The sequence below is a fragment of the Aulonocara stuartgranti genome, assembly GCF_965226115.1.
Source record: "Aulonocara stuartgranti genome assembly, chromosome: 2".
NCBI classification, from domain to species: domain Eukaryota; kingdom Metazoa; phylum Chordata; class Actinopteri; order Cichliformes; family Cichlidae; genus Aulonocara; species Aulonocara stuartgranti.
Window position 1 is genome coordinate 34302809 of NC_138940.1, and position 23579 is coordinate 34326387.

General features: G+C 42.1%; 2 protein-coding genes across 7 annotated transcripts; both read right to left on the reverse strand.

Annotated features, from left to right (window-relative positions):
- Nucleotides 1-1640: 1640 nt before the first annotated feature.
- Nucleotides 1641-16999, reverse strand: ganabb (glucosidase II alpha subunit b). 6 transcript variants are annotated; one of them, XM_082554933.1, is made up of 26 exons: nucleotides 16019-16246; nucleotides 15729-15804; nucleotides 15394-15495; nucleotides 15189-15297; nucleotides 14723-14850; nucleotides 13958-14137; nucleotides 13727-13792; nucleotides 11264-11321; nucleotides 11062-11143; nucleotides 10816-10912; nucleotides 10545-10725; nucleotides 10237-10390; nucleotides 9289-9524; nucleotides 9052-9178; nucleotides 8868-8947; nucleotides 8432-8572; nucleotides 8097-8193; nucleotides 7716-7817; nucleotides 6639-6882; nucleotides 6184-6248; nucleotides 4471-4547; nucleotides 4302-4376; nucleotides 4090-4203; nucleotides 3879-3988; nucleotides 3550-3650; nucleotides 1641-2830 (listed from the first exon to the last, which is right to left on the reverse strand). In XM_082554933.1, the coding sequence occupies exons 3-26, from the start codon at nucleotides 15492-15494 to the stop codon at nucleotides 2721-2723; spliced, it is 2835 nt and encodes a 944-aa protein (XP_082411059.1). In that variant the 5' UTR covers nucleotide 15495; nucleotides 15729-15804; nucleotides 16019-16246; the 3' UTR covers nucleotides 1641-2720. The 6 variants fall into 6 exon arrangements, with proteins under 6 accessions (XP_082411059.1, XP_082411061.1, XP_082411057.1 ...); XM_082554935.1 differs by lacking the exons at nucleotides 15729-15804; nucleotides 16019-16246 and adding an exon at nucleotides 16932-16999; XM_082554931.1 differs by lacking the exons at nucleotides 15729-15804; nucleotides 16019-16246 and adding an exon at nucleotides 16256-16516.
- A 510-nt stretch (nucleotides 17000-17509) lies between these two features.
- Nucleotides 17510-22744, reverse strand: ints5 (integrator complex subunit 5). The gene is made up of 4 exons (XM_082556607.1): nucleotides 22368-22744; nucleotides 20888-21140; nucleotides 18809-20785; nucleotides 17510-18624 (listed from the first exon to the last, which is right to left on the reverse strand). The coding sequence occupies exons 1-4, from the start codon at nucleotides 22460-22462 to the stop codon at nucleotides 17917-17919; spliced, it is 3033 nt and encodes a 1010-aa protein (XP_082412733.1). The 5' UTR covers nucleotides 22463-22744; the 3' UTR covers nucleotides 17510-17916.
- Between the last annotated feature and the right edge of the window lie 835 nt (nucleotides 22745-23579).

Genomic DNA, 23579 nt, shown 5'->3' on the forward strand with positions numbered 1-23579 from the left:
TCTGCCGCAAGTCCCGTCTCTCTTGCTTGTTTATCTCCCGCTTTGCGCCAGCAAGAGGAAACTAGCGGAGGTCTCGTTAAACAGCAGAAGCGCCTTTAAACTTGATAAGCTGTTGTTAGAATTTATTTAATATTACTTTCTAGTATCAGCTGATGTTTAAGCTGCTGGTCATGATATCGGTTTGGTTATCTGGTGAGAGGGAAACATGAAGATGAAACCAGGAGATGTCCTTACTGAATCATCAGAGCTGAACAGGTGATGGAGAAACAGGTTTACCTTTTAGGTGACATGAATGGGTTGAAGGAAAGCTATGAACTGTTTCTGAGAGACAACTTACACCAGGATCCTTTCTGTGTAGCTGACAGCTGGTAACTGTGCAGGGGCGGGTCTAGCAAAGTTTTGCCAGGGGGCCGATAGGGCATTAACAGGGAAAGGGGGGCACAAAGAAATACTTTTCTTTCTTATTCTCATTTAAAATTTCTAGCTTTTAACAAATAATTATCTGAATCTTACAACCAAAGTTTTCATCTGATGTCAAATTTATAGAAATCCATTATTGTACATAGTAAGTTTTTTTCAGGGTCCCAAGATAATTTCTTCAGAAGAAAGTACTGTACATGATGCCAGTATTTTCCTACATTTTCTAGATACTGTACTAGTACTTTGTGTAAAATGCCATCAAAAAGTCAGTTAAGTTTTATTCTTTCTCACCTGTCTTTCTGTCTCCTTTCACTTTTAAAAGGTTGCCATGTTAGAAAAAATATTTTGCCCTGCCATGTTTATTGATGTGGTAAATAAATAGTTTATGAAAATATCACTAAATCTGTCATTTATTTTTTATATTCAGTAATGGTCATGTCTCACCTCTAGTCTTCTCTGTCTTAATTTCAGGTTTCCACCATATGTTGTAGATAGTTCAGGAAGTTAACTCAACCAAGCAGTCTTTGGGTTTCGGCTAAGTACTGTTTAGAATACCATAGGGAGGATGATGTAGGTTTAAGTTTATTAGATTGATACACATGTACCAACAAGACAGTGTACATCACTGTCACAACGACATTTGTTTTCATTCAAAGGCTTTATGGTTTTTCCTATAATACCTGGTGGGCCGGTCTCTAGTCAAAATGCCCGGGCTGATTTTTTGTCCCAGTCCAGCCCTGATTCCAGTAACTACCATTTTTCTGAACACAGCCATACATGTTCTTCTGCTTCAAGGTTCAATGTTTTAGGCAGCCAAAAAGAGATGAGAGCCCCCTGACCTCTTTCCACTGTCAAATAGCAAGTAAGATACTTGATAATTAGCGTTAACATGGTTGATTGTAATAAGCAGTTATTAGATTACTGTTTCTTCTCTATCAGCTTTTAGTGCCATTCTGATGCTCTACTCTACAGCCCATCTTTACCATGTCTACATCCCTAAATGTAAGGAGTTCCTGCCATGTGATTAGTAGATTAGACACTTGCATTAACAGTTGAATATGCGCACCTATTAAAGAATCTAGTCGGTGTAGGTTTAATATAATGCATACCACCATATCCAGTTGGCTGCTTTAGAAGTGATACTCCACTCAGAATATGAAACAGGACCAGGCGCATATAAAGAAACATTTATGAATTACTGACTCATAGAAGGCAATAGGTTTACATTTGATCAATTTTATTTTCACTTGGTCTCATCTTTTTACAGTACATCTGACAACTTTGAGAGCTGAAGTCCGATCCTTCACTTCCATTTCCACCAGTTCATCACCAACAAAAATGCAACTAAGCGTATGGTTGTGATCATAAAAGCAATCAAGCAAAAAAAACAAAAACACAACCTTCCTAGAACAAAACTACAACAAAAAGGTCAGATCATTTGACTAGGTGGAGCATAACCCACCTCCACAGAATCATTTCAGTTCTCATTCTTCTTTAAGTGCATTTAAGGAAAATCTCTTGAACAATGCAGGAAAACAAAAAAATGAAAACAATGAAAGCACATCAACAGAATGAGCCACAAATTGTCAGTGGTTCAGTCCCCTGAAGTGATTCCCATTGCCAACTTTGTTCTAAACAACAGCTGCAAATCCCCTCACTGAGCAGCAGGTAAGTAACCAGATTGGTGCCGGTTGATTAACCATGTGCACAAATTCTGCAATACAGGGAACAAACAAAGACAGCCTGAATCTAAGTCAATTTAAGTGCTTTTCTTAAAAGAGGAATGAAAAGAGTTTTCAATGAGGATCAGCAGCAGATGGAGGCTTTGAATGTGAACCTTTATTTTAAATGGAAAACAGTGGATTGGTTTGGGGGTTTTTTTCTGAGGCAAACTGGATGGAAAATGAAGTGGACGAAAAAACAAAACAAAAAAAGTTTCTGTCTTACCCCAAAGATTCCTAACAATGACATGAATCAAACAGATCGAGCAATGTGACAAAACATAATTGTTCATCTAGCAATAACCCTGAACTCTCTCTGTTACCTATTAGAGTGTGAACACAAGGGAAATGGCTGAGAAGTAAAGTGGCTCAGATCGACTAACAGGTATACATGAATCTCTGTGTGCGTGTAATCAGTGTCTTGTGTATCCTTTTTTCCCCCCACCATGTTGCCTATCTTACTCTGTTTTAGTTAGTTATGGGTATTAGTGCCTTTTTTCTATTTCCCTCTCTCTCCCTCTGCTCACTTTCGGTTCAAATCAGTCATTTTCCCCCCTCCTGCTTCCTCCTCTTTCATGATTACTGAAATGTCACGGTCCAGTCGGCCCCTGCGTTCATGCCGGGCTTACGGACTGTCAGAACAGACATGGAGGCGTCAAAATCGAACTCCAGCTGCTTCTCTTGGCCATCTGTAAACAAACAAAAAAGTAAGAAAACAAACATCAGGGGATTTTAAGTTTAGAAGCTGCATATTTTTCACATAAATCCATAACAGATTGCCAATTTTCACATCTTAAATCTTTCAGATCCTAAAGCTGCCATCCCATCTGAATAAGAGTTTGAAAACAACTTAAACAGCATGAAACTAAATAAGGGGAAATCAGCAAAGAGTAGAAAATGGTGAATATCCATGATCCTTTCCCTTATTTTTGGTCATCCATTGCCCGTTTCAGTTGTTGATGCTCAGACTAAACACGGTCGTAGCATAAACAAATATCCTCAGGCTTCAGAGTGTTGTCTGTACAGTTTTTCCTGGTCCTGAATCTGCATGTCATTGAGAAGCCCCACCCACCTCATGTTCAAACTTTCTATTTGTGAGGGGCATGAGAAAGGTGGCTTACTTCAAGCACTGGATAAATTGAGGAGCTGCATCCAAGGCCTATCAAAAGCTAAATAGTGACTATTTATAACTGTTTCATGCAAATCTACTTTAGCATAAAGATACAAATCTGGAGCATGAAATTTCACCCAGTACATCCCTTTTTATCTTATATCCCACTTTAATGGCACACATCACAATGTTTTTAATTCCATGAGTGTTTACCAGTAAATGCTTACATTTAAAACATTTGAAAGGAGCTTCAACATGCAGATTCGAACTGAAGATGATTTCATATCAAGCACTTACCAGCAGTCTTAAGGGTAACTTTGCTGGGTTTACTGGCTCCCAGTACGATAATACGTTCAATCCAGGAATCGGTAGTAAACTTGGCATCAGGAGCAAGGTTACTGTGGATCAGGCAGGCACAGAGTTAAATACATAGCAATAACAGATTTAAGATTAAAGAAATTGTCCATGAATAGATTGGCACAGCATGTGGAAACGTTTCTTCAGTTTCACTGTGTTTATATTTTATAATGTAACATTTCTGAGACTATTAAAAGTGTAACTATAGTGACATCATGGTTTTTTTTATATTTTATTCAGAGAATTTTGATAACATATCCGTCACTCACACAGAAGAGAGGACTTTGTTGGCAAAGGTAAGCTTTCTGTAGATGAACTCCTTCTTTTCATAGTTGAAGGTATGGCCATCGTCTATGTAGAGCTCACCATCTGCAGTTCTCTATCAAAATAAATAATGCATTAAATAAATGGTTAAAACCTGTCATTAACATCTCAACATTACTTAGCACTGTAGCAACAGAGGATGTGCAGTTCAGTTACCTGGAGATTAAGAGCCACATAGAGAGTGTAGGGGTCATGCTCCATGCAGGTGGAGGACCTGCGGACTCTAAGCTTCCTGGGAATTATGGAACCGCCGCGCTGGAAAACCGGGATCTAACAACAAAACACCAAGGCTACTAATGAGAAATGTGATAAAAAAATACATTGAGCTTAAAAAAAAAAAAAAGTTAAGCTGAGAGTTTGACACTTACAGAGCTCATGGTGACGGGAATGTAAAGGTTTTGGGCTCCGTTGTGTTTCTGGAAGGTGTGGACATCGAACCAGACCTGATAACACATGTTCACACACATTAAGATACGCCCGTCTGAAAAGATCAAAGATACGTGTGTCAAAATAAAAGCCTCCGTTTCTTCCTCTTACCTCATCTTTGCCAGGCAGGTAGGCAGTGACTCCTCTGGCTCCCTCCTCAACAACTGGGTGCACCAGCAAGTCTCGTCCTGAGGCAGAATTAAAATGACGTCAGGGGAAGTGCCAACCATTTCAAAACATGCCTGCCTGACTGGAACAACTGGATTCAGGGTTTTATCCTCATTTGTCATATTGACAAAGTGAAGCACCACCGCACAGACAGGCACAGCTGCACAGATTTTCTAATTCAAGTGTCTGAACATTAGAAGTCAATTTAAACCGAGATAACAGGTATTTTTGGCCACCTGATGGCAGCAGAAGCAAGTTGTAGATAACTCTATAACATAAATAATAGTGTACCCCCACTACACAACCTGTACTTCCAAAACATGATTTATAGAGAAGGGAAAACAGTGACCTAAAGCAGTAAGTTTGTCAGCTGGAAAGAAACAAACTGAGGGAAGCTACATAGGAGGTTATATTTTAGCCAAAATCATGTTCACATGCGTGTCGACTTGTGACTTTTTTCCTCCCCAACTTTGAACTGTAACTTCAGCTGTGACAAGACCGGTCTGAGCATCAGACTGTCCCCGTTAGCTGCTCACCTGACAAACCATTTGTTTGTGTCAGTGCAACCATAGCTCTGTCACCTTGTTACACTTCCTGTCATTTGATGTGGTGTTGAACAGTCTTGTGTTGCATGTAGTCCTAAGTGTGGGTTTAAAGTGCCATTTGGTAAATCACTTACAGAGCACCACACTCAAATCACACATCACGACTAGGGCTGTGCGATATGACCAAAATCTCATATCCCGATATAAGAATTATATCGTCCAGATAACGATATAAATCGCAAAAATGTAACATTTTCTGTAAATTCTGTGAATCTCGGGCAGCTCGACTTGCGTGAAGTGTTTCCAGCTGCGCGTCATGTAGCTGGAGTCGAGTGTTTTAACCGATGCATGAAACGATACATTTTTAGATATGTTGTAACGGCCGCCGTTTTCTTTGTGAGTATTTATTACACGGCGTGCTGCGGGGAAAAGCCTGTTCTAACGTTTGAGTCTAAGGTTTATTTTTTAGCACCTGGCGGCTCTTTTTTTACTTCTCATCTGTAAATAATCTGCTCTTTCACGTGATTCAGTTTATTTTGGATCTTGAGCTTTATGTTCCACATAAACCTTTTACAATAAACAAGCGGACACGCGATGGTTTTACCGTCATTGTTGCTAACCACAACGCATAAAAACAGGCGCTTGTCCGTCCGTAGTGTGGTTATATTAAATATAAGAGAAAGAGAGAACTTTAAGAAATTAATATAGCAACTACAGTGTCCATCAAAACGATGAAAAAATATTGCCGTAAACAGTTTATTTTGCGACACCACGAAACAAACGATAGACGTTTTTATATCGTCATCCAATACATATCGTTATATCAAACAGCCCTAATCACGACAACACAATCAACTGATGCATCAGGTGAGTCGCATGAGAGGAAAGCGCAATAAGGTGACATAAATAAATTTCCACTAAGGATCATTGCATTTTTGAACATAAGGGAGCCTTAGTTCAGCAAGGTTTCTGTAGAAGAACCTGTTAAAGGATTACTTTGGGTAGCTTTTAATCCCAGATCACTCAGGGGAGTCTTTCAATGACAAACTGCAGTTATCACTGTGGATGCTTGATGAATACTGAAGGCCTCAAATTTGGTTATGTGTCTCACCAATTAAGTACTCGTCTTCCAGAGCAAAAGTAGCCAGATCCTGAGGATACTCCACCCACAGAGGTCTGCAATAGACATGAACACAATATTTGCATCTGCATCACAATATACTACACAAATCAGCCACACTGCAATATATTTTTATAACCTGATATATAACCCAAATAAAGGATTTTTTTCTTTCCCGATTTGAAATTCCATTTCTCTTGATTGGGAAAGTAATATTCACCTCTGTCTTACAGCACATTGCAGTAACTACCTGAATACACTGTCTTTTCGTGTGGTATTATGCATCACTCTTATTTATAAACTCTAAAAGCAATCAAATAACTGCCTTAAAATTAGTTGACATATTAGATAAATTTTAAACAGCCGTTTGCTCAAATGAGGCCTCTTCAGAGTACAATTATCTGTGGATAGACAGTCAATACATACAGGTTAACCAAAATCATCACCTCATGACGGGCTCTCCCGTCACATGTGCGCGGTAGAACAGCTGGTACCAGTAGGGCAGGAAGGTGTAGCGCTGGCGCACGGCTTCACGGATCAGTGCAGTGTTTTCTGGACCAAACAGCCAGGGCTCGCGGCGGGGCGTGTCCAGATGGGCATGGGCTCTATAGAATGGCTGGTAAGCACCCGCCTGGTACCAACGCACAAGCAGTTCAGTGCTGGGAGACTTGAAGAAGCCACCGATGTCAGCTGTGAGACAGAGAGGGACATTATAGCCTCGGTTGACAACGCAAAACGGCACGACACAAACTTCTTGAAATAATCCGTGTTTAGAGCTCAACTCTTAAAGCGGATTTTGTACCAAATCAATATTTATGTGACTGCAGCTGATTTAACATGGGAATATGGGCTCACCATGGTAATGCCTCATGCCCATTTCCATGACAACCTTACCAAACACCCGAGGGATTTGTATATTAGTCAAAACAATTACGTAAAACTGATCTGAATGAATGCATTTTCCCCTTTCAAAATTCAGTCCTGTTTTACTGCTGTGTTCAAGTTCGATGCTGCACACTCACACCTATTTGAAAGCTGCAGTATAGCTAAATATTAAAAGGTAGCAAATAAAGGGTTTTTTAAAGCATTGTTCTGTTCCACATTTGAGGTTTCATAAACATCAAGACTTTGTAAGTACTATAAATAAAAAGGAAAGGAAAATCTGAGGACTGATAGAACTAGAAATGCTGCCTCCAGGTTTGGAAAGTCCCACGCTCAGAGCTTTGATGACTTCTGATCACTTCTCTGGGCCTGGACTATAAACCTCTAGCTGTAATGATGGTGGTAATTTCAGTCTCCAGTGTGGCAGCTGAGCAGCGTTTCAGCCTTAAGAATTAAGTTAAATCAGGTTCGAACAGTTATCTGACAGAGGGCAAAACATTAAATGAGGCAAAGGGGGGAAAAAACAAAACAAAAAATTTGCAGCAGCATCAAGAGTTGCATTTGGCTCTTGATGCTGAGAATGAAACTGAACACGATGGCCATTGTAAGCTGACCAGAGAACCTAGGAGGGTTGCACTCACCTCCACAGAAAGAGATTCCAACCAGGCCCATACTCAAACACATGGGGATGGATATTTTCAGGTGGTCCCACTCAGCAGCATTATCTCCTGTCCACACAGCACCTAAGAGCCAAAAAACAAACCTTAACACACAAGATAATGCAACACCCAATTCTTTTTGTTATGAAAAGTAAATTGAATTTTATGAGCATTGATAATTTTACTGTCCAAGAGTCGAGGGTCCTTTCACGGCTCAGTCTGAACAAACTTAAAGTGGTGTTTGGTCTAGCCAACGCCAAATGTAAACAAAGAAGACTGCATCCTGTAAACGTCAGCTGTTCGACGTGTGATGCCACGTCTACATTAGAGCAGGCAAGAAAGTAAAGAAAGAAAATGGCTCACCGATGCGCTGAGACCCAGCGAAGAAGGCCCTGGTCAGGACAAATGGTCGTTCAACTCCTCCTGACCGCTGGATCAAACCCTCCGCCGTGGCCATTTGCTGTCGATAATAAAGAGATCCATAAATAAGAGGAAAACAGACTAACATTTACAGTAAGTTACCAAATACAACTTTAGGATCTCTTATTCCTTTTTAAAGGAGTTTTATTTTCAGTAAGAGGTAATAAAAGGATGCCAACGATTATCTGTCCTCCAACAAAGTAACAAACTCCAAATAATCTATAGGTTCTCTAAAAAAAAAATTATTAATGAGAAAGGTCACAGTGAAATACACTCACCACATATAAACCATACAGGTTGTGTATATCACGATGCTCCCAGGATCCATGCATTGCATCCTTGTGCATAGTGACCTCCGGCCCATTGAAGACTGATGGCTCATTCATGTCGTTCCATGTATACAGGTTCTCCATGGTGCCCTGGAGAGTGAACAGATTAGATTTCATTTTGAGATGAGATTAAACAAATTTATGGAAAATCTATTTATTTATTTTTGCTCCTAAAAAGTTCAAGCTTGAATGAATATTCAGTTACAAGCCAACTGTGGAAAGCTCAGGTGGTTCAGTTTCATGTGAGAATATATTAAATAAATTTTGTTTACTAAAACAAAAATGTAACAAAAGCATCATATATCAGTTACACAGGAGTCACGCTGTATCTTCAATAGGTAAACTTTTAGTTGCAGATTAGCAACTTCATGTCTTCAAGGCTCACCTCATACTGATCGTAGGCAAACATGCTGGCCCACCAGGCTCTCATGTCTGCACGAGTGAAGTCTGGATAACTGGCACTTCCTAACAGATGTCATCCAACCCAAGGAAAAACAAAGAGAACAAATATTAGAGAAATATTTCATGTTTGATAAAGAAATACTGATGTGGAGTTCTCACTCTCTTACCAGGCCAGCACCAGCCTTCATAGTCGCCACCATCTTTATTCTTGACATAGAAACCCAGAGTGCGGATTTCATTATGGATCTTGTAGTTGCTGTCTACTTTAATGTGGGGGTCCACAATAGCAACCATCTAGAAGAGTAAAAAAAAAAAAAAAAAAAAAAAAAGTGAAGTGAAGATCTGGCCAGACACCCATCAAACTGTGCATCATATCACTGTGATCGTCATATTTCCATCTGTACCTTGCGCTTCTTGTCCATGAGACCCTGCAGCATCTCCTTCGGGGTCGCAAACTTGTGCGGATCCCAGGTGAAGTAGCGCTTCCCATCGGTGTGCTCTATATCAAGCCAGATGAAGTCATAGGGGATGTCGTGCTCGTCAAAGCCGGCATCGACCGACTTCACGTCCTCCTGGTCATTGTAATTCCAGCGGCACTGATGGTATCCCAGGGAAGCCAGGGGAGGGAAAGACTGAGTGCCTGATAACCACAAGGAAGAGGCCAGTCAAGAGCTGTTATTCAAATTTGGTAGTTTTATTACTGGCATTAGGCAGTGGATCAATAATATAAAAGATTAATAAAAATTTGACTTGAAATACAATACGTTTGAGCAGACGCTTTCATGAATCACCACTGATTTTAATCACTTCTGTTTAAATTTACCAGCAATCTCAAATAGAGGGAATTTGTGAACCAAATATAATTATTGGGTTCACTGAAAAACTGTCTCAGTATTAATTAATACTCTGCAGATTACAATCAGCTGCTTACCTAGGCTAAAAAAAATGAATCTAATAAACATTATTACAACTAAGGAGACTGGAATATTTCTTATGAATAAGAGATATCAAAACAAATCTGAATAAATTGGACTGCTCATTTTAAGCTAAAAAAATAAATAAAAATAGCAAAATAGATTGTATCCTTGAATAGTCAGAGTTCAACATAAGATTTTTTTATCGTGTATTGGGCCTTCATACAGCCCAGTAGATTACTGCCTAACTGAAACGAGACGTTTTAGCTCGAGGGTACCACTCCTGTGCTCCCGGCCAGAAGCAATTGCTAACGAACAAGGAAATCCCAACAGGCCCTCGATAAGAACCATTAAAACATTAAGACTATTAAATGAATGCTAGTGGTATTTGTGTATACAACTTTACACAAGAGTCTCAGCAGTATTGACACTTCCTACCTGTAAGAGAGGCGTACTGAGAGAAGACGTCTTTAGGAGTTGGTCCCAGCATAATGAAGACGTCAATGATGCCGCTTTCAGAGATCCAACGCACATCTGTCTGTGGTGTCTCACTGGAGCCCTGAACATAATCTAGCATTTTCCCAAAAACAGTCTGGAAAGAGAGCAGCACGACAAAAGACGCTTTTATATTTTTGATATAATTACTGATGGCTAAAACAAAAAAAAACAACGAAAACAAAATTCACTTTAAGTAACAATCCAGATCAAGACTTCTTGGAGGAAATGACAACCCCCCCCCCACATACCTTTCCAGCTGTATTGGAGCTAATATCCACCCAGGTCTCTGCAGCATTAAGCCAGAAGATGCCTGTAGTTCGCTGGGCACTGTGGGCTACCATCACTGGGACAGACCCATACAAGGCCATAGGGTTATACAGTTCATACTGGAACACATCCAGGTTATAGAGTCGATACGGATCTCCATTACTGGAACACACAAACACAGGCATGCATAAAACATCTGTGCATTTTTCATAATGAAATCTATTCTACATGTAAAATGCTGGTGGCACTCACTCTGTTGTTTTGAGTCTGAGAGTGTCTGCATGTTCTGGAATGCCATAAACATGCTCGACTCCTGGCAGTGAGAAATCTAAACTAACAGCAGATGGACCTGAGGAGCAAACACATCCAACATCAGTCAAAGAGAACACCTTTTCACCACCTGGCATGTCTGCATGTCAGTGTGTGTGTTCGGGTTGAACACACACACTGACATGCAGACATTATGATACCGATACTGAAATCACAAGTAGGATTTACCATTAGGTTTGCTGTCTGTGTGCGATTTAAATGTTTCTTCCCACATCCCGTCTTCTACTTTCTCTTCCTCTTCCTTTGTTGTCTGTTAGCCAAACAGGGGAAATAGTCACGTTACTCAGATCTAGCTGAGATGCAGCAGTGAAATGGTGGTTTTAAATCAAGAGGGGAAGACTGAAAGAGAGTGGATTTTATTGTGCAGTACCTCTGCTTGGTTTGCTGGATCAGCCGCCTCCTTCTTCTCAGCCTCTGGGTCTGCCTGACTGCTCATGGCATAAAGAAAAACGCGAGGAGGGGTATGGGGAAAAAGAAAGGCGTGTTACTTTGGCAAAGTCAGGCCATCTTGATGATATTGTGATGGTGGTAATATATGGGATAATTAAACTATGATTCAAGGAAAGGGACATACAAACACAAGTTGGTGATTGCCCCGCTGTCACCACACTGACATCTGACCATATCTACCATTAATTACTGTAATGACAAAAGGGACTGAGCAACTCCCTGCCTTGTGGCTATTTCAAGCTACACATTATAGTACAGGAGCTCCAGAGGCTGTAGCACGTAACACCCAAAGGACTTGTACCCAGTGGATCAGGCATAAACTGAAAGTAACCAAGAGTAAGCCACCAAAAGACCCTTCACACATTTGCGACAAAGTTTTGAAATGAATTGCAGTGATATACATGCCAGGGATAAGTGTAAACAACAGCTTGTCTTAAAACCCTGTTAATGCAGACAGCAAGCACTGTATTGCTGGTTAAAATAGCTCCAATGTCAGTTCTTACACCAAGAACACGCACAACTACAAACTGAAATATAACCACAAAGAGAGATGTTGCTGTTGGGTTTGGGAATTGAGGTAATGCCTGAGAACTAAGAGGCAGGACACAGACTACATGCACTGTCTCCCACTGACTTTGTGGCAGGAGAAGTTAGGGGGTGTTTGTGAGTTTATGCATGATCTTACATTAACGTATACATATTTTATATGCAGATAAACGTAACTCCATTGTCTTGGACTCTATTTGGTGATGTTAGTCATTATTATGCTCTGCAGCCTAGATGGGCTCAGTGTAGCAACTGGTGAACCTGGAACTTGCTAGACCACCATTAAGCGCTGCAACCTGTGGCTGCAGAAACACCTCAAGTTCTGTTGAAGTCTACAGACAATTGCTTACATTTTGGTCACGCTAAGTGTCAGGAAGGAGGGTTACCCTCAATCCACAATCATCCACCTCTCTCTAACCAAATCTGGTTTCAAAACACCAAGATGGTGACAGCATCTAGGGCTGTGCGATATGACCAAAATCTCATATCCCGATATAAGAATTCTATCGTCCCGATAACGATATATTAAAAAAAAAAAAAAAAAAAAAAAAAAAAAAAATCACAAAAATGTAACATTTTCTGTAAATTCTGTGAATCTCGGGCAGCTCGACTTGCGTGAAGTGTTTCCAGCTGCGCCTCATGTAGCTGGAGTCGAGTGTTTTAACCGATGCATGAAACTATACATTTTTAGACATAAGTTGTAACAGCCGCCGTTTTCTTTGTGAGTATTTATTACACGGCGTGCTGCGGGGAAAAGCCTGTTCTAACATTTGAGTCTAAGCTTTATTTTTTAGCACCTGACGTCTCTTTTTTCATTCTCACCCGTAAATAATCTGCTCCTTCACGTGATTCAGTTTATTTTGAAAAGTCTCAACAGGATCTTGAGCTTTATTGTGAAAGGTTTATGTGGAACATAAACAAGCGGAAAGGCGATGCTGTTACCGTCGTTGTTGCTAACGACAACGCATAAAAACAGGCGCTTGTCCGTCCGTAGTGTGGTTATATTAAATATAAGAGAAAGAGAGAATTTTAAGAAATTAATATAGCCACTACAGTGACCATCAAAACGGTGAAAAAAATATTGCCGTAAACAGTTTATTTTGCGACACCACGAAACAAACAATAGCGTAAAATGAAACGATAGACGTTTTTAATATCGTCATCCAATATATATCGTTATATCGAACAGCCCTAACAGCATCTCAGTGATTTATAAAACATCATACTATCCCTCTCTTTTATACTATGTATGGCAGCAACATAATCTCTGGTAGATCTAAAATAAGTTTGTGGGAAACCCTGGTGTGTGTGTAATGCCACATCATAGCACTTATCTGGACCTTAACATTATTTCTGCACTTAGCTCTGACCATAAATTAAGCAAGAGTGAAAATCTGAATCATTCATTCAAAAGAACAGATTGAGAAATCCAGTCAGTCATGCAGTTGCGGTGTTAGATGAATTTATCAGACGAGCTGCTAGAGCAATACTAAAGGAGTACAGTTAATCAAACGTTGATCTGACAAAACATTGATTTACGCAGACAGTAACTAAAAGGCCTAAAGCAGACACTGCCAGATAATCTCTCTGGGTCTTCTGATGGTCATTGTAAAGACGGTCTATCACAGCTATGCTAAGAGGAAGGGCTGGAATGATCCCTTAATCTAAATAAAAATCAAACAACACCATGCACACACTCACCCACACCCTCTCTCTCCATCACATTTATTTGAGGGTAAATACAGCAGTTGATATGATGTGTGGGCCTAAATTTTATGTCACTACTGGCAGCATTAGCACATGGGACAGAATACACACAAATCTTAAGGGTCTTTACCTAGAGAATACCCTCTTGATATTATCCCACACGCTAGCCACTGTGCTAGTTACTTTATAGGAGAAACTAGGATGATAGGGGAGAAGAGGACAGAACAACGAGTCAGAGACAATACTCAAAAAAACAAACCATATCATGGGAACAAAAACAGAAATCATCCACGGAGTGACGACGTGGATTCAAAGAGAGGGCTGGCATTTGTAAATGTGTGTGCATGCGTGGGTTTCTCACGTGTCCTTGCGCATCCTCAGGTGCTCAAAGGCCAGCAGGCCGCGTGAGTTCAGAGACATCAGCACGTCGCTTCCTTCCATGATGTCCAGTCGGAAGGGCCGGGCGCTAATAATGACTCTCTGAGACTCCACCCCCAGGGACAGCACCACACCATTCTCGTCCTGAGACAAGACAGACAGGCTGAAAGGAAAAAGAGAGAGAGCGAAATGTGAAGTGAGGATTTAGTTTTGATGAAGAAATGCAAGGTCAGGAACTTAAATTGAATAGTTTTTATTATCATCTCATTAATCATAACTTCATACTTATATAAGCTGTAAGACAGAGAAGAAATTATCTGAAACAGTTACAAGTTTTTGTTTTACTGGAAGAATTTCTATTCAAAGTTTCAGTTCTCACTCACCTGACACCTTCACAGTCAGGAGGTGCAGAGAAGCCATGAACCATATGATGGGTTTTCTTTCATTTAACAAGGAAAATCTGAGAGATTCTTCATCTTATAATTCCTAAGTGACATCTGAGTGTGTGTTGCCTTAATAAAAGAGGCATCCCTTTTATTAACGGATCTTTGTCAAAGTAGAAATTTCAGAATTCACACCCTCACTTTACCTAACCTTTAAAAAAGCTGATGTTATCATGAAATATTTTCTGTTGCTCTGCCTATTTAAAGATCCTTTGAAATAAGTATCCCTCCTGTTCTTGTGTTTTCGGCTTGACTCCCAACATCAAAACCTCCACCCACCCATGAAACCCTCACAGGACACTCACGGCTCTGTGGTAGGCTCCCTGATGAGCACGTCTGGGACTTCATAGCGAGGTTTCAGAGGCTTAAGCTCGTTAATCTTCACCCTCGTTATGTTTCCCTGGAGGCGGTAGAGCTCGAGCAACAGACGCACCTGCGACACAAGCACAAAGTGAGAATGAGAACAGTGAGAAGCAAAGGCAGGTGCCTCATTTTCTACAAACACAGCACAGGAAAACACTGGGTTTAGCAATGGGTCACTATGATTTCACATAACAAAGAGGTTACCCTGGAAAATGGGATTTACATTTTTTATTTCAGCTGATAGTTCAAAAACATAAAAACAAGGGAAAAGTGATTTGTTAGCCTAATAATTCAGTTATTAATGCGATAAATAAAGATAAAAGCAATAAAAACAAGTAAAAAAGAAATATAGAGAAATCATATTTTACAGATTGTGCAAATGTTTGTTGTCCCCTTTCTGTAATCTACCTTGTTGTTGTCATTGATGAGCTGCAGGGTGAGTCTGGTGTTGGTCAGCTCCATGGTCTCCAGCAGGGCTCGATAAGGAGACTCTCCAGGCTTCAAAGCTCGCTGACGCCTGTTTAACATTTCAAACCAAGAGCCGACACCAGTTATAAACCTCTGCAATTATGTGCCGCTTTATTCATGAGCAGTTTGTCTTTTGGGAACTCACTTGCAGAAAGCACTCTGCTCACAGGTCTTGAAATTGCCTTTGTCCACAGCCCAAGTCCCGCTGAGGCACAAAGCCAGCCCGACTACCAAGAGAGGCGCCATCCTGTAATGGGAAGCAAAGACAAGAACATTAGCTTCAGCGTGCAATCACATTTGGATGCAACGCCTGGCAGAGCTAACCAAACTACAGTACAGGAGTTGGGTAACAGACAGCACACACAGACGGACTTTGGTCTCTATGGTGCTAAAACGATGTGACAGGCAGCTATACAATTACCCATTTCCTCACCCAGCACACGGTGCGCATATTAACAAGAAGCACCCCATTGTCCTCACCTCAGACGCTGGTCCTGCAATTAAAGACTCATTCCCAGCCCTACTGTAAAAATCCCGATGAGGGGATGTGTTCAGACTGCCGACAAGGAAAAGAGGCAGTAAAAGCTAACGCAATCAGCTAAGCGGGATAGCTAGAGAGTGCTCAAGACGGAAAAAATACAACAGGAAACCGCTAAGAATTTTTAATTTAACATTAAATAAACGTCTACATTTTTACACACGCACTAATGCACCCGTTGTCTGACAGCAGTGTTATCGTTAAGCAATCCGGATCAAGATAAGGTGCTAACCTTACTAAGAGCCAGCCTGTCAAGTCGCTAATCCAATTCAATTCAATTGAGGGGGATATCGAATTTTTCCCGCATTAATTTTCCGACTTTGCGGCAGTTAAACCCCGAAACAGTGAGTTTGCTTTCACGCTTATACGATGTGCAACTACGATGATAAACTCTGTCCTCCCGCGCACTGATAATATTTCGAAAAAAAGAATAAATTGGCGATGAAACAACGGAACTGCTTTGTCCTACCTTGCAGTGAAGGTGGCCATCTTGATTATGCGGCCTCTTGACTCCGCCCCCAATCACTCCGCAACAAAGATCGTTAAGAAATAGGATACTCAGCAACTGCGCTAATATTTACGCGTGTTTTTCAAATAGCAGGTCAATATGTGGCGGTTAACACTGTAAAGAGTATGTTTTTTAATCTTTATGTTATTTTTCTGGCTGTAAAGAGAGGATGAACGTATGAATGTATCCTCTCAGGCACGGACACGTCATCGCCAGGCTCCAGTCAGTGAAGTGCACAAATGGGAGTCTTTGTCCCACCGGATTCATTTCCAGCCAATCCGATGCGTGCAACTGTACTACAGCCGTGCTATAAATCATAACGATCGGCAGATGTATACACACACACACACGGAACACAAATGGACGTAATCGCCTTAAAGATCAATGCTCGTCCATGATTTAGGCGTGTTTTCCCCTCTGGACCTCATGTCAGTGGTCCGGTTTTTCTTCTATCGGCTGCTCCCTTTCGGGATCGCCACAGATTATCAGCCTCCATCCTCAGCATGTAATCCTTCCCTACATCCATGAACCTTCACTATGGTCTCTATCTTTAACTTCCTTTGCTCAATACATTCCCCCTGCGACAAACTATCTCACCCTTTTAATCTCCATAGAGCTGTTCCTCTGATCTACTCACTTCTAATTTTGTCCATCCTGATCACCCCTCATGGAAATCTTATCATCTACCACCTCCAGCTCCACCTCCTCTGTCTTTTTTGCGATCTCACTACCATCTTGTAAACTTTCCCTTTCACTCTTTCTGTCATCCTTCTGCCACAAATCTGTCTTTTCTTCTCTTGTGCACTGCCCATTGCTTTGGATGGTTTAGCCCAGGTGTTTAAACTCATCCACCTTGATCACTCCACCTGTCTCCCTCCCATTCACACACACACACATATATATTATGGCTAGCTTCCACTGACTACCTCCACTTCATCCACCTTTTCTTTTTTGTGAAATACAGATTATCTGTAAATTGTAGAATCAAAGTTATTCAAAGACAACTTTAAGACTATTGTAAAGTCCAGGATTGATGATTTGATAATCGTCTTTTTGTTTTACCTTATTTAGAGTGTCTTAACCTTTCTTTGCAAGTTATTTTTTTTGTTTTAACATTTAATCAAAATTAGCGAAGCTCAAACACAAAAAGAGCCTGTAAACTGTTAATAATACAACTTTCTGACGATCACAACAACGAGGAACCCTCAAGTTAAGTCAAATTCTGGAACAAAAGGTTTATTTTTTGAAAAGTAGCTGAAAGAAGAGGTCATGTACACAACAAGAAAGCAAAGTTGTGTTTCCATTATAGAACACAAACAATGTGAAAATTATACAAAACAGTCTGTAAATGATTTAGCAGTTAATGTATTTTTGGAACCAAAATGACACATTAAAACACATTACATCCCAGATTCTGTATGCACACTATGTACACATGTGCCATTTGTGTTTCTCACCAGTTAGAAATGTATCAAGTCTAAAAACGGTACAAAAAGGTATGCACGCGCACAAGCCTCTACTGATATGGTAGTGAACTACAGTGACTGAAACTCTGGGGTCCGCTCTTGGACCGTAACACAGTAATCCCTCCATTTTACAGTCTATTTATTCCCCGTCACTCCTCAGAGCTGGAATCGCCAGCACAGGTGCCCCAGTCTGTCAATGTTTTTATGTAGCACGCTGTGGATCGGCGCCACGTATCTTGCTACGTCGCCGTCCCGTGAGAAATCTCTGCAGAACATGCCCTTCTCCGAGCTGAAGACAAACTTCTGGGGCATGGGCCCATTCCCCCTTACGTACTCCCACACAGCCAGCAGCAGCAGCCTCACCTCGAAGGGAGTCAGGTGAGGGAAAGCTTCGTGGACGTTGGCCAGGACGGGTGGCAGGAGCTGGCCTTCTCCCATGCAGGACACCAAGAGGCAGGAAGCCTGGAGGTGCCATGGGGAGTCTGTGGATGATGCCTCGCGAGATGCCTCCCAGTGGGCCAACAGAGTGGCCAGGAGGCCTCGGAGCACCGCTGAGCAGTAGCAGAGAGCCGGTCGTCCAGCCGCAACGACCTGAAGCAGAGGGAAGAGCACAGGGTGGGCCTCAAAGCAGCGCCGAATGTGGATGTCTCTCTCCACTGTGGTGCGGGCGTGCTCTTCTGGGGGCCAGGATAACTCGCTATTGGCCACGTCGGGACAGACGTTTTCCACTATTGTGACTGCAACAACCTTGGCTGCCTCCGCGTTGATGGGTGGCGGCTCATCGGGGTCAGACGGTGATCGTGAGCCGTTCAGACCGGAGGAGCTGCAACACTTGACAATAACTGCCAGCAGAATCTGAATGTTCTACAGAGAAAAGAGGACGAAAACATGCACATTATTACAGATTTATTTCCTCTGTTTGAACATTTCATAGGAGTCACATGGACGAATAATTTTTATGCACAACTTACAGTAAAAATACATAAAAAAACCCCACTTCCTTAGTCTATTTATAGTTTTAACTGCTCTGCAATCTTTAAACACTCACCTGTATGACTAAGGATGGATCAGGCAGCTGTATGATGGTGCGAGCCTTTAGTCCCTTGCCAATCACACCTGCGTGAAACACAGACCACACACTACTTGAAAAATTAACGGTGGTACCAAACCGACAGTTGACGTCCAGCAAAGAGGCTCCAACATCAGGCGACACAGATGGGGAAGGCACAGGGGCGCCAGACATGTCTGCGATCTGCCCTCCAAATAGGTCAGTGTTGCCTTTATGTAGCGCTCCTTCAACCAGCTGCTGAAGCACTGATTTGAGCGTAAGAGGAGAGTATGCGGCAAAACGGGACAGTAGAAGAACGGAGCAGTTCACTGCTTCACCTGCCTGCCCTCCATCTCTCCCTGCCTTCCCTCCTCCTCCTCTCCTTCGCAGAGCCTGGAAGAAATGAGTGACGGCAGCGCGAGAGAGTTGGAGCAGCTGTGCTGGGGAGCAGGTGCGAGGGAGCGGGCTGCAGGACAGGAGGCGTACTGCAGCGTGAGATACAGCTGGGTCACCGTGGAGAAGAAGTGGGCAGAAATCATGGAGGTGTCCTGAGACCGCCGAGCCCACCTGGACCACCATGGAGGACTGAGCACCTGTTGCTCCTCTTCTCTCCTCGTCCTGACTCTGGATGGCTGCAGCCAGGTTGAGCAGCAGCTGCCTAAGCTGCCGAGGCCCCAGAGTGTGCGTGTGGATCTGCGCCACGCTACGTGCAATGGCAGCAGGAATGAGGCCTGCCATGCAAGAGGAGAGCGTGGTGTGGAGCTGCCAGGCCAGAGCCAACTCCTCTGGATTGCGGGCCTGAGTGAGCAGCTGGCAGAGGGCCTCAGTTGCTGTGCTGGGACCCCCATAAACTGAGAGCAGACATAGCAGCTGGTGCAGCCAGAGATGACGCTTCCTCTCCAGTCGCAGCGTCTCAGCACACAGCTGACCAATGTGAGACTGCAGCTCCTCCAAGAACGGGATGACCCTCTGGGGCTGTGAGGAAGCAGAGTGATGGGGGTTGACCTCAACTCCATCAGTGCGGTTGAATACTAACTTGTGGAGATGCAGGAGCAGCATCTGCAGGAGGCGGTCGCAACCTTCTCGGACTCCTTCGTGAGGTGAGGGAGTTGGGCCTGAGATAATGACTGAAGCTGGGGTCGCAGTGTCTGCCAGAAATCTGAGTACCCGGGCCCCTCCCGAAGGGCTCTGGCTAATGAGATGCACAACCAGGCCCAGCATGTTATCCAGTTCCTCTCTGGGGAGGCCCTGCAGCACGGCCTGTAGCTGGAGCAGAACAGGGGGGCGCAACAACTCGACGAGCTCTGCAGACACAGGACCAAAAAGGTTTGGGGACATTGCTGCCAGCTGCAGGAGAAACGGCACCGCAGCACGACGAAGCTGAGGGGAGCTTTCCCAGGATGTTGAAGATGAGGTTGGAGATAGAGGGCTCGACGGATTGAGACTCTCCTGGAACATCCTCAGCAGCTCTTTCCGGATGCTGTCGGAGTGGTGAGCGGCGAGGTGTCCAAGGATTCCCACCACTGAGCCGATCTTTGGCACTCTGCTGCCTTTATCCACTCCCATTACAAGCAGCCCTTGGTCCTTAGCACCATGAGAGCAGAAGTCCTTCAGTCCACATGCCATCACTCGGCTGATGATGGTACCGGGGAAGGCAGACCCAATGTGAGCCACCACCCAGTCAAAATGAGGGGAGTGCTGAACTGAAGTGTCCAAAAGAGCATCGACACAGGCATCGGGGCACCAGGCCAGCATTGCAGCCAGACACTGAGAGTAGGCTTCCATGAGAGATCGAGTGGCAGCACAAGACATCCAGAGCTGAAGCAGCTCGTTGAGGCTGGAGGAGTGGGGGGCGACACGGCGCCCAGCATGCTTGCTGCTCAGCTGGCCCAGTAAATCCACAGCCCAGGTGGACACTAGAGGGGCCCAGGCTCGGGGGTTGAGACGGATGAACTCTGACAGCACGGCGTGAATCTCCTACAGACAAAAGAAATAATAAAACAAATTTACCTTTAAAAATCTTTTTTAGCTTCAATATGTGCATATTTATTTTATGATGGTGTATTTTTGTAGTCACACCTGTATAATGTCCTCCAGGTTGGAGCTGACCCCAGTGCTGGCATTACTCTCCGTCTCTAGGTTGTGCAGGAAGGCGGACACATGCTCATCGTACACGCCTCGCAGATGCTCCAAGACCGCCCCACGACAGGCCGGGACTGAGCGCAGCAGGCGCACAGCGCATCGAGCATGTTCTCGGACGCTAAGCTTCCGGCCCTGAACGGTGTCAACGCCACTGATGAAGGACTTGATCTCCTGAGACAGTTCCTGGGTACTAGAGAAGGAGAAAGTAGACATGAGGAAAGTGAGTGGTGTCTCACCAACAAGCTAAAAATGATAAGGACGGCCATAATGATCTAAGAATACATCACTGCTAACATATTCTGTGTGAATATATGAAGAAGTTGTGAACAACACCCATTAAGGCCTTACAGAACCAAAAGTGACATCCTGTGACAAAACTTCCTTCCACAACATATATAAGAACTACAAGTGGCAAAGCTAGCAAGTAACTGTTTGGTGTTATTATTAAAATGTAGAAGCTTGGGCTTTTGATTTAAGCTCAACTACGTGTGGAGAACTGACCAATGACAACACTGAAGAAATGCCAGTATGTCCTGCTGTTCTTTGTTTTATAACATTATGAACAAATTATGTTCAAGTCAAACAAAACTATTAGTTGATGGTCGTCAGTTTGGGCTTTTGTAGGCATTCACTTGTTATTTTATGAGCTCTAGATTAAAAATCGAGATTCTAAATCTGGATTTTTTTTAAATGTTTAAAATAATATTGATCATGTGATGATCAAAATAACAATAATTTCTATCTTTAATTTGTTAGTATTCTCTTTGTCCTAAAAGTAGAATTTAATAAATATAATGAAACCAAGAAGTGTCCAGGTTTACAGCGTTAACAACATTAGTTGGCCAAGTATCAGTCACGTGCCATCCAACATACTTTAGACTGTGGTCCCATTTTAACTATATGTGAACCATTCAAGCTTATATGGCCCAATCTGAGCCCTTGTTGAGGTTATATTGATCATAACTCTTCTGATAATTATTTCATCAATTAATTAATTGATTAGTCATTTAAAAGAAAAGACAGCCAAAGAACTGTTGTCACATCAAGGAAAAAACACTTAACTATTACTAGAAAAGCAGCAGATTAATTTTGATCCAGTGAAGTAATCTTTTTTTTTAACCTCGCACAGAAAGTATTCGTAATGAAAAATATTTTGTTATTTCACTGATAAGTAAAAACATAAGCTTGATACGACTTTAAACTAATCAAAGTGATCAAATCAAATTTAGGTGTTTACTGTGTTTTGTCTTCTTTAAGGTGAAAGCATGCACTCTAGGATTAAAGCACTAACTTTAATCATGCACAGAAATATAAATGTATGCCCCACTGCTCTTCATACAGTTAACCCCGAGCAGGAGACGTGTGCTGTGGGACTTAATCTTGCGGATGCACTTCTTGTGTCATATCTGCCACTCACCTCAGGGCAGTCTGCGGTGTGTGAGTGTGTGAGCTCTGCATCGCTTTCAGCGGGCTCCCGTCAAACACCACAGACATCGCTCGGTCGGTAAACATCAAAACATCACAGCGAATCCACCTCTCGGCCGTGGGGCTTCGACTTGAGCGATTATGGCAGCTTTTTTGTTGCCTTCGCAACCAAATTTCAGGACAAAATACAACGAAAGGGCGCTCCGAAGCCGGAAGTTGGGAGTTCTTCGCTGTTAGAAAAAGGAAACGTCAAGCGGACCGCGGAAGTCTTTGGCGACACCCAGTGGTCATGTCTATTTCTGCTACTGCTGCTTTCTACTCGACAGAGATAAAGCAAAGAAAAATCAAATTAGCTCGCCTGATTATTACATAGTACGTTACGGAGCCCCGCAAGGGACATGGGAGAGAAAAAAATGAAGGAAAAGTTCATCATCATAGTACGTAGTTTTTGTAAATTAATAATTATATTTTAGGTAAAAACAACAACAACAACAACAACAAATTAATAACATTAACTTTTAAAATGATACATATTAATTCTGTGTCCTTTATTATGTGTTTCAGTACTGACTTAATGATCTAACTTTACTAATGGAATACAAGCTTTTAAGCAGAGATATTTAAAATGATCATAATAATAATAATAATACAAAACTGAGAAAAAATTGTGGTATTTATTCTCCAGTTGTGCCGAATATACAGTGAAATATTCATTACAAACACATTAGTCAACATCAGCCGCTGCCAGCAGTTAATGTTTTCCTATTTGCTGATATTCGGATATCAACCTATAGGAGCATCATTGCTACTTTTAAATTTCATTCCCTGTCATTCCACTTATTTAGATGACTTCTATGATCCTGGTTTTCAATTCATGTTGAATTTAAATTTAATACAGGCCACTCCAGGTGGGGTGAAGTTCATCAGGGGAGAAAATTATATTGAATAAGGATGATTTTTGTAGTTAAAATAAATAAAAAAGAGTTTCGTGATGCTGCCAAAGTTTTCACAGGGTGACAGGCAGTGCAGTGAAAATGTATTTGCTCCCTTCCTAATTTCTTTTTGCATATGGGCATAAATGTTGTGGATCATCCAATAAATTTTGATATTAAATAATAAATAAGTACCCAAATTAATTCAAAATGCAGTTTGGAAATTAAGATTTGATTTAATGGCATAAAAAGTCTACTTGGCCCTCTGCGAA

Bases quoted from the DNA above. Each gene is read 5' to 3' on its own strand.
- ganabb (XM_082554931.1), bottom strand. From the start codon at position 16,275: ATGGCCACCTTCACTGCAAG. The intron at 15,496-16,255 runs GTAGGACAAAGC...TTCCCATTACAG, and splicing joins ATGGCCACCTTCACTGCAAG to GATGGCGCCTCTCTTGGTAG. The intron at 11,144-11,263 runs GTACTGCACAAT...TTTGGCTAACAG, and splicing joins ATCCAGCAAACCAAGCAGAG to ACAACAAAGGAAGAGGAAGA.
- ints5 (XM_082556607.1), bottom strand. From the start codon at position 22,462: ATGTTTACCGACCGAGCGATGTCTGTGGTGTTTGACGGGAGCCCGCTG. The intron at 21,141-22,367 runs GTGAGTGGCAGA...CTCCTTCTCTAG, and splicing joins ACACCGCAGACTGCCCTGAG to TACCCAGGAACTGTCTCAGG. The intron at 20,786-20,887 runs GTGTGACTACAA...TTTTGTCTGTAG, and splicing joins ACCTGGAGGACATTATACAG to GAGATTCACGCCGTGCTGTC.